Source organism: Musca domestica, unplaced genomic scaffold, assembly GCF_030504385.1.
Source record: "Musca domestica strain aabys unplaced genomic scaffold, Musca_domestica.polishedcontigs.V.1.1 22, whole genome shotgun sequence".
Taxonomy (NCBI): domain Eukaryota; kingdom Metazoa; phylum Arthropoda; class Insecta; order Diptera; family Muscidae; genus Musca; species Musca domestica.
The window spans coordinates 5,544,815-5,564,945 of NW_026712262.1; the positions used below are offsets into that span (position 1 = coordinate 5,544,815).

General features: G+C 39.9%; 2 protein-coding genes across 8 annotated transcripts in view; both read left to right on the forward strand.

The window, feature by feature from the left end:
- LOC109612913 (uncharacterized) overlaps window positions 1-20,131 on the forward strand; it is a 206,019-nt gene that overhangs the window by 147,632 nt on the left and 38,256 nt on the right. For all 7 annotated transcript variants that reach the window (XM_059122947.1, XM_059122948.1, XM_059122943.1 and 4 more), the window contains 2 exons: window positions 11,281-15,336; window positions 15,415-15,902. In XM_059122947.1, coding sequence (XP_058978930.1) covers window positions 11,281-15,336; window positions 15,415-15,902 — 4,544 coding nt within the window. The remainder of the gene's footprint in view (window positions 1-11,280; window positions 15,337-15,414; window positions 15,903-20,131) is intronic.
- LOC131802602 (uncharacterized) lies at window positions 7,027-10,719 on the forward strand. Its single transcript, XM_059122951.1, has 3 exons — window positions 7,027-7,601; window positions 7,671-8,654; window positions 10,068-10,719. Exons 2-3 carry the CDS (start codon window positions 7,675-7,677, stop codon window positions 10,219-10,221), a joined length of 1,134 nt encoding a protein of 377 aa, XP_058978934.1. The 5' UTR covers window positions 7,027-7,601; window positions 7,671-7,674; the 3' UTR covers window positions 10,222-10,719.

The following is a 20,131-nucleotide window of genomic DNA, read 5'->3' on the forward strand; positions in this document are numbered from 1 at the left end:
TTCCAGATGTAGGTATATTTTTTCCCTGATTCCGGGAAATTTTTTTTCTTGGGGCGGACCCTAGACCCTATATTTTGTACCCGAAAGTCCGGGTTCAAGACCAGGCTAGACCAGAGAAAGCAGGAATGAAGGTAGAGTAGTAATGATTTATGCAGAGTATCTGGTACTTTCACTATCATATCCAAAATCGTTTGCATTTGGAGATGTGTCTTGATCGGGACGGTTTTTTTTTTTTTTTTTTTTTTGAAAATAACAAATACCTATATATGGTGCAATTAACCTACCTGCCTTTGGGTAAACTGGCAAGGTCCAACTGCTCGGTACTTCTGGGATCCAAAATGTATGGCCTGTTTCTTTATGACGACAATATGAAAGGAAATGAGAAAATAAAACACCAAACTCAATGTGTTTTTTGAAATTTTTATTTTACACAAAAACAAAATTCAAAATATGTCCTATGTAAGGTCGGCCAGCACGCCCATCTGACAACTAAGTTTGCTGTCAAAAGACTTGGGGTGGAAATACATAAAGATGAACAAAGAAGTATTAGGTTGACTTAGTTCGATTTTGGCCCTAGGCTCCTTTATTTATTTCCGAAGAAGCCAGCCGATGACTTAAGCCAGCCAGATAAGCGCTTTATGTATTCCCAGCTTTACTGTGATTTGAAATTCAAAGAGAGTCATATAACAATTGTGCAAAAACTACTAAATTTTGTTGTCAAATCGTTGTCAAAAGTTATTTTCTTGGCCGAACTTATCTAGGTCTTGATTGAAAAGCCAATTGGATGGAATTCCCATGGCCTACATAAGTGTTCTGTTTCAAAACCTGCAAGCATCCACCAGTTTTGCAATTTTTTACGACGTCATAAAGGAAAAATAAAATAAAAGGTAAAATTGAAATGATCCAAGGATTCCTCTTCTGACAAAGACATTGATTTTCATTTAGAAAAATTCACTTTCTTTTCTATTTTTTTTCGTAGAACCATAGTAAAATATACCCAAAAGTCTCAAGAATTAATTTTACAGTCTTAATGCACTCTCTTTTATGTTTTGAAAAGAATAGGTAATTTGACTATAATTATGTATTTTAAAGCGTCGACCTTATATATCACTCACATTTTTTCTTATTTTTATATTTTCCCCATTTTTTCTGAGATATAAATGTACTCTCTTAAATCTATCCAACATTCCATCCCAATTATCAAAAGGATTTTTCTATAATTTCTATAAATTAAACATTCTTTTCCTTTCTGCAATAAATAATAAATGGTATTAAATTTAGTTTACTTTTCATACCACCCACGTATTAAAGAGTGTTCTTAATACGTTGATGAGATATGCGGTACGATTTTAGCAACAATAACAATGCGAACATGCTCGCACACACACACGCAGAGCAGAGCACAGAAAAAAATAAAAACAAAACTTTCAAGTCATTCATTATACAGGCGCTGTTGCCAAATTTCAACATAAATTTAACATTAGTTTGCTGTTGTTGCCGTTGTATTTGTTGTTGTCAGAGGCTGCCGCTGTCAATGCTCTGTTGCCGTTGTTTAGTTTGTGTGTCGATGCGATGGTCTTCGTCGACGTCGTGTTTGTGTAGTCGAATAAAAAAGAAGACGACGACGTAGCCGTCGTTTTTTGTTGTTGTTGTTGCTGATGATTGTGTTTTTAGCTCTCTATGGGTTCTGTATTTTTTTCGCGTTTTTTTTGCTTAATGTGGGTGTTGTATTGTGTAAATAAGTGTTGTTGTTGTATATCCATCTACATACATTACGATTTGTTTGTATGTCAAATGGTTGGTTGGTTGGATGGATGGATGTATGGACGACGTACGGCGTTGTTGTACTTTATAGTACTTGCGGCGTAAAAGTTTTCTTGTTTCGCATATAAATTACATGAAAACTATCAGCAAAAAAATGAAAATGAGCAAAATCAAACAAAACAAAAACTTTTTTTTTGGTTTTTTTCTATTTTGTTATTGTTGGTTTTTTGTTTTGTTTTGCAAAACAGAATTGCAAATTTAAGGATTGCCAATTGGAAGGTGGTAGTGTGGTGGGTACGGTCGGGAAAATTAAGTAAAATGTGGCAACTTTTACAACGGGTGTAATATAGGTAAAATCAGGTACAATAAGAAAAAGGAAATAAATATTGGAGACTTTAAATTGAAAAGACTCTAACTATGTTAAAACTAGCAAAAATGTTATCAGGAACTTTTTGAAACAGTTAAGAACTGTCAAAAGAACTCTTTGAATATTATTTTAAAATATTTATATTTATGCAATTTTTTCTTATGTCGCCTAACTGGATAACCAATAAAAATTTGGGATTTTCCTTCCTAAGTCCAGCCTGAGGGTGGACATTTTAGACATTAAACTAAACAAAAATTAAAAAAAAAAACTACGTAATAAATACCTTAAAATTATTTTAATTAACAAATAAAACCATGTCAGTGTGTTTGTCCACAATTAGACACCAATAACAACAGAAATCTCTTCGACATATAAAGTGTGTATGGGGAACCTCCCGACTAGAAATTAACAGATAAAATTGACTGGGGTCAGGGTCACCCTGACAATTGGATACAGGTGCCCACTTGTGGCAAAAAGTTCTTATATATTTTTAATAAAATTGCAAATTGTACAACATTTCTAAAAAAATGATTCAATTTAAAAACTAAACAACATTTTGAATCTGACCAAAATAACATCTCTCTCAGAATGGCATGTGTTATATTGATAAATCTGTGGAGAAACAAAGAAGTTTTAAAATACAATCCTGAACGGTAAACCTCACTATTGTTTCTTGGTCGATATTTTACATTAATTATTTAAATAAATTTTCAAAAATAAATAAAAAACATTGCAATTAATTAAAATATCTCATTCTTGAAGAAGTCACAGATGGTTCGTCCGTCCAATGCAGATGTTAAATGAAAAAAGAATCTTTAGATCCAAATTGTTCCATTTTTTTAAATAACCAAACAAAAGAGTTTCTCTAAAATAAATCCTTTGCAGAGAATATTTGAAAAGAAAAATGGCAACTCTGGTTTGGAAAGTTTGTTCATATTGCTGTTGCTTGGCTAGGCTGTTGTTCTTTTCGAATTCTGTAGGCACTTTGGAAACGAAAAAAGTTTCCTTTAAGGGGGGGGATCGACGCCGCACAATAAGAACAACGCCATCATCTCCACATCAACAAAGACGGAAAGAAAACTCGCAAAGAAAAATCGATATTTTCACTTGTGTGAATATGGGCATGTGAGTGTTTGAAATTGTTTTGAAAGTTCCCTTCTACCAATGTTTTGTTTTTTGTGCCTTGTTTTTCTTTTTATTTTAATGAGTTTCCTTTCATCAAACTTAAACATTAGCGGGCACACACACAACACGATTCCCATTACGTACGCACTCCATGGCTAAATGGAAATGAAAAAAAGTTGTTTCTTCCACTTTTATATCATTTCACCGTTGAATGTGTTTTTTTCGCCATACTTTTCAAGAATTTGTTGGTTTTTATTCTCAAGTTTCTTCTTTCTGTTGCACATTCTTTGTTCTTGTTGTTTGCTTTCTGCGATCTCTGTCGTCTCGTGTTGCTGGAAAATCTATTTCAATGTTCTGTTCGTTAATAATTTAAAAAGTTTCCATTTGAATTTTAATGGATTTTTGTTTGCCATTTTTTCGTTTATTATACCCTACACCACATAGTGGTAAGGGTATTATGTCTTTGTGCATTTGTTTGTAACATGGAGAAGGAAACGAGTTAGACCCATAGTTACTTTTGAGAACCTTCATAGAATCACTTTCTGAGTCGATTTATGCATGTCCGTCCGTCTGTCCGTCCGTCCGTCCGTCCGTCCGTCCGTCTGTCCATGTATTCTTGTGAACAAAATGCAGGTCGCATTTATTATCCGATTGAGATGAAATTTTCCAAACAATATTTTTTTGGCCCAAGGACGAACCTTATTGAAATTGGTGAGAATCGGATCAAATTTAGATATAGCTCCCATATATATCTTCATCCGATTTCGGGTTAAATGTGCACCAAATGTCCACTATCAGTCCAAATTACCTGAATTTTGGCACACCCAACCGAGTTCGGCCTAGAAGCAAGTATATCAAATTTGGAGAAAATCGGTTCAGATATAGCTATAGCTCCCATATATATCTTTCATCCGATTTGATCTTTAAGTCCCTCACATTTCTACTATGCACTCCACAACCGTGATATTTGGTACCAGGTATTAGATGGAGCACAGAAATAGCTGTTTTAAATTTTATCGAAATCGGTTCAGATTTGGATATAGCTCCCATATATATCTTCATCCGATTTCGGGTTAATTGACCACCAAATGGCCAATATCAGACCAAATGGCCCGAATTTTGGCACATGTGACCGAGATTAGCCTTAAAGCAAATACAACAAATTTGAAGAAAATCGGTTCAGAAACAGCTATAGCTCCCATATATATCTTCATCCGATTTCGGGTTAAATGTGCACCAAATGTCCACTATCAGTCCAAATTACCTGAATTTTGGCACACCCAACCGAGTTCGGCCTAGAAGCAAGTATATCAAATTTGGAGAAAATCGGTTCAGATATAGCTATAGCTCCCATATATATCTTTCATCCGATTTGGTGTTTAAGCCTCTCACATTCGTAATATGCACTCCACAAGAATGATATTTGGTACCAGATATAAGATACAGCCCAGAAATAGCTTTTTGTAATTTTATCGAAATCGGTTCAGATTTAGATATAGCTCCCATATATATCTTCATCCGATTTCGGGTTAATTGTGCACCAAATGGTTCAGATATAGATTTAGCAACCATATATATATTTCATCCGATTTAGAGTTTTAGTCCTATACATTCGTAATATTCACTCCACAACCGTGATATTTGGTACCAGGTATTAGATGGAGCACAGGAATAGCTGTTTTAAATTTTATCGAAATCGGTTCAGATTTGGATATAGCTCCCATATATATCTTCATCCGATTTCGGGTTAAATGTGCACTAAATGGTCAATATCAGCCCAAATCACCAGTCTAGAAGCTAATACGTAAAATTTGGAGAAACCCGGTTCAGAGATAGCTATAGTTCGTAAAATGCACGATAGAATTAGATAGATTTTGATTTTGTACCAAATATCTCATAGAGCTCTGAAATGCCCTGCATAAACCTTTTTACGAGAGTTCTACTAAATATGCATAGTGGTGTAGGGTATCATATAGTCGGCCCCGCCCGACTTTTGAGCTTTCCTTACTGGTTTTTTTTTGTTTTTGTTATGCTTAATGTTCTCATTTCTTTTTCTGGGACTTTAGCAATAATTTTTCTTCTTTGTTGCCTAGAGATTATTGGTGGAGTATGGGTGTGTATTTGTTGTTGTTGCTGTCGTAAAAAGAAGAAACTTTTCTCAAATGGATGTCGTCCAGGGTCGTAAATTTTGGGCGTTTTTCACAAACTTTGTTGTTTCTTTTTGGGATTTGATGTGAGTGTCGTCGTCGTACTTTAAAGAGAGAGAAAAAAGAGGCCGAAATTCAAGAAATTTTGCAAATTTAAAGATGGGAATTTCATTTTAATAATAGATTTTGGTGGAATATTGAGGAAAATAACTAATTGCCTGAGTGAGCGAAGGAAATGAAGCATTGATAAGCTATCGGAAAATATTAATTACAATGTGTGGCCGAAACCATTTTTCTAAAGGAAACTCAGATGTCTGCCATTGGATCCCTCAAGAAACTAAACTTGACATCAACAAAATATTTAACAATTTGAGAAAAAAAAATTATGTCCACGTGGAATTTTATTCCCAAAAACAGCTTTATTTTCTCATGGAAACATTCTTCAATCACGAATAATTAAAGAAAAATCATTTACAAATGTGGCAACGCTAAGGGGGGACTAGTGTGCCCTTTGTGTAAACTATTTGTTGGCGTTAATTTTTTTTTTTCAATTAAAAATTAATGTTCTTTCGCAGAACAACAAGAATGTAAACATTTTTACTACGATAACAGATTTTCCCTTTATGGTATCGAAAAAAAATGCAAAACTAGTAGATTCTTGCAGGTTGTGGAACAGAGCATCAATTAAATTTACAATACTCTAGGATACAAATACTATTGCTCTGTTCCAGTACCTGCAAGAATCTACTAGTTTTGAAATGCTCTTCGATATCATAAAGGGGGGAAATCGGTTATCGTAGTAAAAACTTTTACTCTCTTGTAGTTCTAGAACAGAGCATATTGCTGCAACATTGAAGTTTGAAAATACGATCAGAAATGTCTAAATTGTCCAATGTTTTTGTTGATCTTTTTTTCAATTCAAATGCAAAAATGATTAAAAAATACTAAATATTAATAATGGAATAATAGAAAGTATAGCATAAAACATTGTTTTTTTTTAAATAAAAATCCCTATTTGAGGCGTTGCAAAGTATTTTCCTTTAAAAGTTGTTCGGTAGAAAAAAAAACAAAAGTATCCACAAAAAAGTCGTACAGAAAATTTAATAAAAATTCTGCAAATTACCATTACCACAAACAGCAGCAACAACAATGTAAAGAAAACCTGCTTTAAAATGCTCCAACATCAAACAAGAACCACAAACAACCAGAAAAAAAACATTTGTGTCCTCAAACAACATTGATCGAACAAGTTATTGCAACAGCAACATGCTTGCATCAAACGTTAACGAACCCGGTCTGATTGCAACCCACCTCCCTCATACAAAAGAACTCACCACTATGAAAACAAAACACACAACACGTTGTGGTTGCGTCCACAAGTCTGAACCGTTTCAATAGTCAGCCATTATAAATTTGTTGCACGAAATCGAGCAGGATGACTATACCTTCGACTCTTGCTTTGCCGTTTACTTTCAAACTGTTTGCCAGAATGTGTTGCTGGCTAGTCGGCCATCATGAAAATTTAATGAAACGGTTTTGTCTTTTCTCTTTTGCGAATGACACTTCTCATATGGTTGTCTCTTTTTACAACCCCAGACAGGCAATTGTCAACAAGAATTCACCACATTTTTTGGCATTTATTCTTTGGTGCGTGAGGCATTCATAAGGAAAACAAGACGCAAGCAGTTGCAAAGCTTCCATAACGCAAGAGAAATTGCTATTTTCCTCAAGAAAAATAATACGACGAGTTCAATTCATCAGAAATCCATAAAATCGTCAGTTTTGCTTGGTACTCTGCAGATCTGAGGAAAAATAACTACAGAAAATCTTCTACTATCGCCTGAGGTTTCTGCTGTTTGCCGAAGATGTTGCACCATTAAAAGGAAGTGAAATTTCCGAAAACAACTACGGTGCAGTGCTGGGGATATGGAATAAAAAATAGTCGTCATATTTGCAATAATAATTGAAATCGGGACAATATTGTTTGTCTTTTGCTACACAAACCACATCTTTGTGCAAACCGTCAAAGATTCGCTAAAGCAGTGCTTTTCAAACTAACATTTACCACGCAGTGTTGCACTGGGGAAACTACCGAAACAAATACACCACACCATTACTAAAAATAAGAAGAAGAGGAAGGCATAAACAACGATAGTTTGACAATCACTTGTTTTTGTGTGTGTTTGTTGCAGAACAGAGTAAATATTTTGAATTTTTTATAAAAAGAAGATTCTTTTATAAATCAATTAAATTGCCATATCTTTTAGAGTAATGATGGACTCAACAGAGACTGCCATACCAAGCGTTGGCGTTAGCACAACTGGCAGCATCAACACCACCCCACAGGTGCAAACGTCTGAAAGACGCTGTGAAAATCCCGACTGTAATGTGAATAAACTAATTTCCATGGTGCCGAAACGAAAGTCCACACAATTCATTTCGGAACCCAAGGTTATGGATAAACCCATATTGGTTAATGGTTTCACATCCGTTTTTCAAGTTGAGGGCCAGTCGGCCAAACTTATGGACATTAAGAATCCAAACGGAGATCCAAATACCAAACCGATTTTTCGCATTGTCCCCAATTCACATGTCCATGTTGTTAACTATGTTGTCGTCGACACGGATGAATCCTATTTGAAGAAAATCACCAACAATGAGCCGGCAACAATGCAGAAGCTTTTGACCACACAGAAAGACAGTGCCGATCAAATGTTAAGGAAAATTATGAATGGTCAAGGATCAACGGCAACAGCAGCCTCAACTACTGTGGTGTCTACAGTTAATCCACCGGCACAGCCGCCTCCTCCCAACCAATTAAACCGGTCAATGGGTGGAGATAAGCAAGCCTTAGCATCGCTCAACACTGCACATATTCCAACTATGACCACTGCTAAAGCTACCTCGACAACCACTCCTGCCCCGGTAGCGGCAAAAATACATCCAAATACCTCCATAAATTTGCCAGTACGTATGCATCCCAATTTGAAGATTACAGCTGTAGCTAGTGCAGAAACAGGGGGCACTACAGTTCCTCTTAATACAACTGCTTCAAATGCTGCTGGCGCTATGACACATCCAACACCTCCCTTTATACAGCCGATACCGTTAGCAAATTTACAGAGTCCCACAGCAAGCTCTGTCGCAGCTGGTGTCAAACAATTAACCAAACCCGCCGTAATGAATATACAATCGAAACCAGTTCCTGTTGGTGGTCCCAGTTCTGCTTTAAATGTTCCTGAGTATGCTAAGTATGCTATAAAACTATCATATAAAATTACTGATACTGCTGTGTATGTGTGTATAGGAATGCGCTTGATGTGTTGTAAGATGACAGGAATACAGCCAGCAGTGGCTTTAATTTTAGAATCAAAAGTCAATGTCAAGTGGGGACCGATGTATTATTCTAAATCGTAAAATCAAAGACTGTTAGTCCTTGAAGGGGGTTATGCTTACATACCTAGCAAGACCAAATTGAAGTAGAAGGTCAGAGTGATTAGTATTTTAGCCTCTACTTTTGGAGCAGACCACACATCCTTGACAGGCGATTTGCATTTGCACTACTATATATTTTACTTTTTCATGTCGAAAAAATGAGATGCAAGAGAATCAATAAATGAATGCTTCTTTACTCTCAAAGCTCCTGCTGTGGCGAATTATCCAAATCTCCCATATAAAGAGGATCCCCTAACGCTGGGGGTTTGTGTGACCTCGTGCCTATTAGTGCCAAAGGTTTGCTGTCAGGTTACCCACTGTATTCTAACGAACTTTTATTGATACCTCGACGATAATTAAGTTTAGTTATCAAATGCTTGTCATAATATAGTTGTCTGGCTAACTTAAGAATAACTGCTGGTTCTGTGTTGGAAAATGAAGATAGATCGTTTATTATGTTCTCTCTCTCACAAGCCTGTGTCTCACATTGATGAGAGTTGGACAGTGACAGAGCGAATGCTCGACTGTTTCAATTTCTTGCTCATCTTTGCAGATCCTACAGCAATTAGTATCGTCGCTACTCCATTTAGATATCATGGCTCCAATGCGGCAGTGACCCTTGATGATATCCACCACAAGTCTTAGGTCAGGTTTCGCCATTGAGATTGGCGATCTTGTCCTTTTCTCGGAGGTCAGATTTTCTTAGGGACATTACATCCCTGTTCATCTAGGCATTGTATCGCACGAAAGAAGACACACAGGGTTGGTCTAACCGAGTTCTCAACTTCAATGTCAGTTGATTCGTATGCCTGTCTTGACAATTCATTTACTGTCTCTTTACCTGGAACATTGTAATGGCCTGGAACCCAACCGAACTTGAAGGACAAACCAGTATTTATATAGTATTTCAATTATTAAATATTTAAAAATATTTTCAGTCCCAACTAAAATTGAAGTAAGCATTCGATAGTGACATTGACTTTTGATTTTGTTTTGAATCCGTTCATTCATAATTAAAGGTGGATAATTCTGAGATGTTAATTACTAACTGTGTGTGCATACGATGTAGAACTATCCACAACCAGAGTAACGTCAATACAAAAAGTTCATAATCTGAGTGAATATAGGCACGAAGTAAACATCAAATGCGCCATGTTACACATATACAACGCCACCACCCAGAAATATATATATTTATTAATTATTTGATATTGTTCTTCTTATAAAAGGCCCACTTATGACAAAATGCAAGAGGAAATCAATGATCTGAGGCGTACCGTTGCAATGCTGGCTGAGGCTCAAGCCAAGAACCTTAATCAACCACAGACCGGAGCAGTGACATCAGTGGCCGCCAAACGTCCCCGACTGCAAATGCCACAATAAATGCTGTTTTTCTTACGAAATCAGTGCATTTATTGTCTGCTGTAAAAATGCCTGCAAATTATATGATATTGTATTATTTATACATATTATTTGTGTAACTGAAAGCTCGTGACAGTGTTTGCTTTTACAACATAACCTTCTTGGTTGGAAAAGAACGAAAATTGGGACTTCTTTGTTTTTTCTGGGTTATTAAGTATATAAGAAATCTTTTATTTTTAGTCTATATTAGTTATTTATGTACTGAAAAATATAAATCTATTTTTATATAAAATAAAATTAAAAAAATATTATATTAACATTTAACAAAAACGACGTTTTTGTTTCTACAAACCAATGTTGTAAGGCAAAATTTATACCTAAAAGGGGAATTGGGAGTGGATTTTGTAAGAAATACCAAAATCACAAAAATGTAAGAAATTTGATGTTGAAAATACTCTTGTATATGTACAATATTTACTGATTATTATTTTTATTAAAATTCAAAATTCAAACATAAAACATGTTTTCTGATTGGGTATGGTTTATGTCTGGTTATTATTTTTTTTTTTCTAAATGTTAATAAATTTTATTAATATTGTCCATCGGAGAGCCATATAAGGTCGAACCATGACAACACTTTTGACAACATCAGAAGTTGTGATTTGAGTTTCCTTGTATTTCAAATAAAACAAAAATGTATTTTGACAACAATCTTAAAATGTTTTCCATCCGATCTAATATGGATCTTGGGTTCATATTTATGTACTCAGAAATTAATATTTCTCATGAAAATACCAGCTGACTATGATTTGGTGCCACAGATTCCGGTATTTTCATATTATAGTTCTATTGCAACCTGGGGCTGGATTCTTGTCCCATGAAAATATGAAATGAAAAATATTTCCTTTATAAAATTTTTCATTTGACATTTATTTCCTTTATAAAAGTTTTCATTTCACTCTTTCATAGAACAAGAATTGAGGCCCTGTTGTAGCGTATTTCTTTTCAACAGCTTAACATAGTTCTGTTTACAAACAAATCTAATAATCGGCTATTATTCTTCTTCTTTTGATTTTACAGGCCAATTGCCGACGCCTCAGCATCATCGTATACCCAGGGCGTCAGTGGAGGCCTGGGGCCTCCACATCACAAAAGTATGCAACAACACCAGCAAGAGTTAGATGCTCAGAAAATGCAACACCGCGACAAGCATGTGCAGGAACGTATGAAACAATTGTTGGAAGATCAGCAACGGCGACAGCAGCAGCATCAGCAGCAACAACATCATCAGCAACAACAGCATCAGCAACAGCAACAACACCAGCAGCATCAACAGCACCAGCAACAACAGCACCAGCAACAACAGCATCATCATCACCAACAGCAGCAACAGCAACAACAACAACAACAGCAGCAGCAGCAGCAACAACAACAGCTTCAACAAAAATCCTCACGTTCGGCAGCTAGTCCATTGTCACCGCCACGGCCTGGACCCGGTTCGCAAGCTGCTGCCAATGCCTATGCCCAATACACCGATGTCAATGCTGTTCGCGAAGCCCCAAATCGCTTCATTCTGCAGAGTCCCTATGGCCTTGGTCCGGGAGCTCAGTATCGCGATAGTCCATACACTAGAATATCAACACTGCAAGCCGTGCATTCGGATTACCGCATATCAGGAGCCTTGGCCGCTGCAGGAGGCGTACCACCACCCGGCAGTACTGGCGTTGTTCAAGGTCTTACGCTACCTCCTGTTAGCATTAGTGCATCTCATGGTCTGGATACATTGCATTTTGCCCATCCACCTGCGACTCATCAAGGCGTGTCAACTGGGTCAACGCAATTGCTTAGCAGTGCTCCGCCCAGTTCGGCGACTGGATCAAATTCGGGGTTGCCTGGTCCCAGTAGTTCACCACACAATGCCAACAATATTTCAGCGGCGGGACAGCTGCAGCAACCTCCGCCGCCGGTGAGTGGTAGTGGGGGCAGCATAATGACTGGCGGTGGCAAACGCATGGTCTTGTCCACTCTTCATCGCCAGCAACCACAATATTCCAATGCTGATTATCTTCTGGGTACTGCAGCTGCAGTAGCTGCCGCCAATGCCAACGCCATGACGGCCAATCGAGGGCACGGTGGACAGCCTCAGGCTCCTCCACCAGACCCGGGCGGACAACAGCCCTACAAGAAGCTGAGACTGAGTGATGTTACAAAAAGCATTACTAATTCTTCAAATCACCTGCCACCTACAACACATCAAGTACAGAATGTCCAACAACAACAACAGCAACCACCTCCGCCTAGTCAACAACAACATCAGCAGCAGCAACACCAGCATACACAACAGCAACCTCCGCTGCCACAACAGCGTCAACCGTCACCGGCAGTGGGTCTGTCAGCAGCTCTGTTAGCAGCTCAGAGTGCTGCAGTTGCTGCGAACGCAATGCGATCCACTTCTACTGACCACGTTGGCCATCCATCGCTGCCTCCACACACGCATTTATCGGTATTGCCGCCGACTCACCTAACCCCGCAACCTCCACAGCAGGTACCTTCTCAACAACAACAGCAGCAGCATCAACAGCAACAACCTCCACTCCAACCTCAAGCGCCTGTGCCTGCCCCACCCTCAGCGTTAACAATGCAACAACTGAAAGTGGAGACACAACAACTGCCTCCTCCTGCGACAGTGCCCACACCTCCAATGAATAGGGGAACACCAACTTCGCTGGCGATAAATACAGCATTGAATGTAATAACAAATTCCACCACAACATTGGGAAGTAAGACATCATCGTCCGCTACATCTGCGGCTGCTTCTGGTCCTACATCAAACTTTTCAACCTCACCATCATTACCAGCTGCTGCAAGCGCCAGCACAAGTGCAACGACAAATACCGCTCCCCTTACGTCATCTTCGACGGAAGCTTATCATCCCCAAGTGGAGGCGATATCACCTACGCTGCCAGCCGACAATGCCGAGGATAGAGGACGCACTGCCAAAGAAGATCTATTGATGCAAATCCAAAAGGTGGACACAGAGATCACCGGGGCCGATAGCTCCTTGGAATCACTGCGGAAGAAGGAGAAGAGCTTACTGGCCGCAGCCAAACAGATACAGGAGAAGGCCGAGGCGGCAAGGAAAAAAGCTTTGGCCGATGTCGAAGACGATGCCGCCAATTCGTGGCGTACCCAAACATTGGCCCAAAAAATCTACATGGCGAACCGTAAAACGGCCGCCGCACAACATTCCATACTCGACAACTGTGGCGAACGCAACCTGTTACCGTTGTACAACCAGCCCTTAGATGTAGAACATCTGACGACTCTGCTGCAACGCCATCAGACCACAATAAAAGCCCCACTGCTGGAGTACATACGCAAAATAAAGCACGATCGCCATGTACACCGCACCAAGCTGGTGGACACATATGCCCAAATGTCTGCCGAGTGGCAGAAGCGTGTAGACAAATCGGAAGCGAGCGCCAAGCGCAAAGCTCGAGAAGCTAAAAATCGGGAATTTTTCGAAAAAGTCTTTACGGAATTGCGCAAGCAGCGCGAGGACAAGGAACGATTCAATCGTGTCGGTTCGCGCATTAAATCCGAAGCAGACTACGAAGAAATTATGGACGGCCTGCAAGAGCAGGCTATGGAAGTGAAGAAGATGAGGTCGTACGCCATTATACCACCGATTATGTATGATGCTCATCAGCGCAAATTTGTCTATCACAATGAGAATGGTCTCGTCGAAGACATGGTGGCTGTGCACAAGGAGCGAGGCGCCTTGAATGTCTGGACAACCGGTGAGAAGGAGATTTTCAAAGAGAAATTTCTGCAACACCCCAAAAACTTTGGGGCGATAGCAGCCAGCCTGGACCGAAAATCGGCCCAGGACTGTGTCCGTTACTACTACCTCAGCAAAAAGACCGAGAATTACAAGCAGCTGTTGCGGAAATCGCGACAGAGAACCAGAGCCTCAAAGACGCTGCAGAAGACACAACAGCAACAGACTCAGTGCATCATAGATTCGCTGACGACAGGTGTTACAACGAGATTGCAGAGAGAACAGCAGCAGAAGACCGGTGGGCGGTCAGCTGCTGCAGAAAGAGAGCGCGAGAGGGCTGAACGAGAAAAAGCAGCTGAGAAAGCAGCAGCAGAGGCGGCCAAAGCCGCAGCCAAGGCAGCAGCTTCTGCTGCAGCTGCCAAGAACGAGACAACATCTAATGTTGAAACAGTCTCCCAAGGCATAGATGCGGCGGACACAACCACCAGCGCATCAACCTCGGTGAGAACGAAGAACAAAGGTTCGAGTTCAAGTTCGACGCCGGGTGGCAACAAAACGGCAACGACGACGACTTCAACAGACAAACCATCAAGCGAAGCCGGGACGACCGAAACGATGGCATCCACTGGAACTGCAGCTAAAACGAAAGCAGCATCTGCGGAAACGTCTGCTGAAGGCAATGTGGAAGATACAAAAGCATCAGAGACGACAGGTGGAGTCCTAGCAAAAGAGGACAAGAAAACCGTGGATACAGCGGCGTCCTCGATAACGACGTCTGGTGGTGATCAGATTTCTGCTGTACCCAAGAAGCTCGAGGATAGTGGGTCAGTTCCCACCACTACCACCAGCAACCCGCAAGTATCGACGTCATCTTCGACGACTGTTGTTACAACAAATACAAATTCAAATCATCCGCCCTTATCAACGCCCAATGGCATCAAAACTTGTTATGCTGTTGCAATGGCAGCTCCAAGTGCTACAGCTACCCCAATTTTGGCACCAACTGTACCATCTTCCACAACAGCAACAGGAACAGCAGTTGTAGCGACGACAGGTATCAACAACGAAGACAAACCGGCGTCATCGTCCACAACTGGCAATGACAAACTATCCACGGGCAGCAGCAGTAATGGTAAAAATGCCGCAGCCGGAACGCCAATGGATGCTGCAAGCGTTGCCGCCGTCGCCACCAGCAATAAAACAAGTACATCCAATAATGTTACTACACCGACTACCTCAACAACGGCTGGCAATTTCTTGGGCCAAAAGCTAAAAGTAGCACAGGTCGAAAGTCTTATGGGTGCTGGTGCTGCAAGTGCCGCATCAACAAACAATGACTGCAACTCAGATGTTAGGTAAGTTGGAGATGTCACTTTTAGATGTTTCATTTCGGTTGATCATGTTTGTTTTTTTTTCTTTGTTTGTTCTTGCAGTGATCCCAAAAAGAAGCGTCTGGACTTGGACGGTTCTTCTGCAACAAGTTTATCCAAAACACAAAACAATGCTACCACCACCAACACCTCAATCATCATTAATCAGCAACAACAACAGCAACCTCTGTCTAATGCTAGTAATACAGCAGCAACAAGTAGCAATCCTGCCAATAACAATAGCAATGCCAATAAAAACAACAATGCAAATGATATCGCCTTGGGTTCCGGGCCTGCATGTCATACCGTTAATCTATTAGGTACGGCAGCGCAGGCAGCAGCTGCAGCCTCATCAACCAAATCGTCAAATCTTACGACTCCAATCCACGGTGGTGCAGCGTTGACACATTCCGTCGCAACCTCAAATTCCTCCACCGCAAATAGCAACAACAACAATACAACCAATGCATTATCATCATTATCGAATGCTGGCGGTGTAACGACCACAATATCATTGGTGGGCGGCGATGTGAATGTCATCGATGGCAAAGGTAAGTTCATTGTTATGATCTCCATGTACGACGAACATGCAAATGGAAATCTGTTATATTTGACGGAGACTTATACTTATATACGGAGACATAACAATCGAATCACTTGGGAGGCGGTTCGTTAAAACAATGTAAATTGAATCTTTCATTTGTTTTGAGGAAAATATCATTTTAGACCACTAATAACTACTACCAAAACCGCACACGATGGACTTTCGGTTCCTAGTGTAGATGGTCAACTGGTGTATGAGGATGCACCCTGTTGCAGTTCTCAGGGCAGCATTCTGTCAGGTTTGGATATTCTTCCACTGCGTAGCACCTGCATTCGTATTTGGGTTTACTTTTTAATTTCTCGCAGATCTTAAACATGCTGTCGAATGTGACTCCTAGGATCTTAGGGTCGTGGTCGGTAGTAGGTGGTAGGTTCGTGGTCGAAATAATATTTCCCTCGACACATTCAGCTGTGTTCTCATCTCCCTCAGCTCAGTTCATTAAAACCCTCGTTCAATCTTCATTGCGTTGCTGTTGATTTGGTTTGATTTAAGAATGCGCAGCTACATATGATTCGCCAGCTGCTTCATTTCGAACCCTTTGGTCCATTGTGGTTATCCTAAGAATAATAATAGGTTAGGTTAAAGGATTCGTGGTTGTTTAAAACAATACCACTGCACTCCGTAAATTGTGTTCATCCTATTTAGAGAAGAAGTTCAATGTAGAATGAGGGTAACATAAGAAAATAGAGCAGAAGGAAATGTTTAGAAGAAATAGATGAAGAAGCGAGGAGCATGAAAGTGTGTCCACGTTGTGATCAGCGTGTTGCCTTTAGCCATTTAAATCTTCTGGCTAATTGAAGCATGACTGCTGGCTCGGTTTCAGAAAAAGAAGACAAGATGGGTAGATTTGCATACCCAGTAGCCTCTGTCTGACTCCATAAAGAGTTGGCAGAGTGAGTGCTCCACCGTCTCGTTTTCCTCCACGTACTGACAGAGCCTGCAGCATTCACTTTGAAGTCATGGACCTTCTGTTATAGCGTCCTGTAATTACGCCTTCCATAAGCTTTATGTCAGATTTCGTCAAGGAGATGAGTGACATTCATTCCAGGCCATATTTTTTTGGAGATATTAGAACCCTTTCCAGTTCTGATTAAATCTCCCAAGGTAGTGCTTATGTAATACTTGGAAGAAATGACACATTGGTGGCTTCACTGATCTATCCATCTCTAGATCTACTGACTCAGATCCGCCTCTGGCCAATTGATCTGATCCCAACAAGGTTTGACGACAGACGTCTTAAACTTTTCCAGAGCATTTCTGCATTCCAGAACAGCCATAGATTTGATTGTAACAGAATTAAGAGCCTTCAAGGACGCCTGGCTATCGGCCTATATCCTCACCGGTCTATTGATTCTATTTTCCAACAGCTCCATTGCTTTTCTGATAGCAAAGATTTCTGCCTGAAAAAATACGCTGCAGTCGTTGTTTAATTTAAAGGATCTCCGGATATTCAAGCTTTCACAGAAGACTCCAGCTCCAGCTCTTCATCTTTGAACCATCGGTATAGACAGCTATACCGTTAAAAGGTGGTGTGTTCCAGGACCAGATGTCCCTGTTTGGTATATGGATGTCCACTGATTCGAAACTTTGCCGGGGTGATATATAATCAGTGGTTATAGCCCGACCTCCTATACTCTTCACTTACTTAAGAATGATAGATTGTCCAAAGTACTGCCTCCGCCATTGACCCCGTTCATTGAGTCGTAGGGTGCACCTTTTTTTCTCGATCGTTCCCAACGCTTCACTTTCCCGCCTCTGCTGACCGAGAGGGCCACCTCCTCATAACGTACACCCCATAGTCCGGATTACAAGGGGGTTAGTAGACTTGGGAAACCGGCTACATTAGAGCATCAGCCGGTTTAACAATTAAAAAGAATTAAAGTATCTAAACTAAACTACACTAAAACTAAACACTACAAATACTAAATCACAGAAACTAAGTCTGGCAACTATTTTACAAACTAACAACGATCCTCTACAAAAAGACTTAAGGGTTTTAAGTTGAGTAGGGTGAAAGGCTAGTAATAGGCTATTCATTCCCACAAAGTCTCACAATAGTCAGGGCCACTGTTATCCATTTTGAAATCAGATATCTGATGCTGCAGTGGCCAGTTAAAATGCCTACCGTCCGTACCGAGGCTTCTTAAAGCTACTGACATAATAGCTTATCAGTTATTTGACAGCCTCATCACCACTGCGAGCTAATTCATCAGCCATTTTATTCCCGATTGTATAACTATGTCCTGGACACAACAAAGGAGCCACTCCCCTAACTCAGGCTTCTCTTCATATAAATATATGTATATTTTCAACTTTTGTGGTGAAAAACCTCCAAGGTTCCGATATTACCTAATATCTTCCCACGTCATCAATATTCATTCGCAGCTATTTGCTGTCGCATTTCTATTTATTATTTCGCTTTTATTCTCTATTTAAATCACTCAGAAATCTGCTTTATTTTAAATGATGCCCTCTTGGCAAATTCATCATGCGGAAACACTTAAACCCCAATAAAATTGTTTGTAGAGAGCAGGGAAACGACGAGGGGTGGGGGTGGGGAGTGGGTGGAAACAACGAGTGAGACCAAACGCGAAGCGAGGCAATTATCTTAATAAATGAAAATTTCATTAAAAAAAAGGAGTCAAAACAGAATGCACGTTAAAATGCCTTAAATTATGCAAGAGATCTCTTTTGCTTACATTTGTGTTGGCCCTTAGTGAGCGGCGGGGGCCAGTGCTTTTGCTCGGGCGGCTGCTGATGGCCACGACAAACCAAGCCAACCAGAGAGTGAAAGAGAGATGGTCCAACAAGACAACAGCAGTGGCGACAACGGCCCTCGTGTTTTACTTTAAAAATTAAATAGCAGTGCATATTTTTTGGGAGCACTAAAGAGGGCAAAGAAGGCAAAGGGTGTAGTAACTGAAAAGGGTATGCACCACACACACCCACCCACATTTATATACCTTTGATTGTAAACGCCAGTGAGTGAGTGAATGAATGAATGTATGCAACCAACGATTTATATTTAATGTAATTTATACATTTACCAAAATATATACGAGAAATAAAAAAAAAAAGAAATCAAAAGTCCCCCTCGGAGCTGTGATGAGATGATGGTCGCTCACTCGCTCGGTTGGTTGGTTGCAATGTTGGGCTCTGTGCCGTTATGCTGTCATCTTTTGAATGTCTCAATAAATAATTGATGGCTGGTAAAAAACAATCATCACAAAAATATGCCCTGCCACATTGCCATTCTATCCCCAGCCAGTGTTTTCACCCAATCTATCCATGCTACTACCCCTTTAAGCTATGCTTCATATTTGGTTCTCCTGGTTGGTTTGCCAATGCTTTTTTGTTTTGTTTTTTTGTCGAGTGTGCGTTTTCTTTTGTTTTGTTGTTGTTGTTGTTGTTATTTAAAATGTTTTCGTTTATGGTTAAATTATTGGCAGCGTGAAAAAGGGGAATTGTGTGCTTCCATTTGCTGCCACTGGCTCCAGCAAGAACAACAACAACATCGTTACTACCCCACCATTTGCTGCATTGCGTTGATTTGAGTTTTTGTGTTTTTCTTTTTTTTATTTGGATTTGAAATTTGATTTTGAGTTCCTTTTTATTTTGTTGCACATTTTCTACCGTCCGTTCATTTGTCTCCCCAGTGAGTTAATTAAACTCAATTAAATTAAATTTTTTTTGTGTTAAACGCCTGGTGTTGTGTGTGTGCCGCCCGTCCGGTAGATGGCTGTCATTTAGTTGATGTTATTTTTTACACTTTTTTGCGAGTATGTGTACCCTTTTTTGGATCCCTGTGGAATTGAGAAGAGGCGGTCGGTCGGTTGGTTGGTTGGTCCGTAGGTGGGTAGTTATCATGTATGGAACTGCTGTTGTTTTGATTTTTTTTAATATTTTAATTTATGAAAAATAAACACTTAACATTATATTAAGGGAGGGGAAACATTAAAGGCCAATAGAATATAGTTTTGAGCCTGATATGGGCGAATGGTTGGATGGGGGTGGGAGGGCGTGAGGTTGTTTGATTGCATGCATTGTTAAAAGTAACTTTTATTAAATTTACTTATCACATTAATGCCGATGATTGTTTGTTGTGCTGCTGGACATTGTTTGTTGTAGTGTGTCAACTTTTGCTCCCCCACCTCCCTTCTCCTCCTCCGAATGGTT

Bases quoted from the DNA above. Each gene is read 5' to 3' on its own strand.
- LOC131802602 (XM_059122951.1), top strand. From the start codon at position 7,675: ATGATGGACTCAACAGAGACTGCCATACCAAGCGTTGGCGTTAGCACA. The intron at 8,655-10,067 runs GTATGCTATAAA...TTCTTATAAAAG, and splicing joins AATGTTCCTGAGTATGCTAA to GCCCACTTATGACAAAATGC.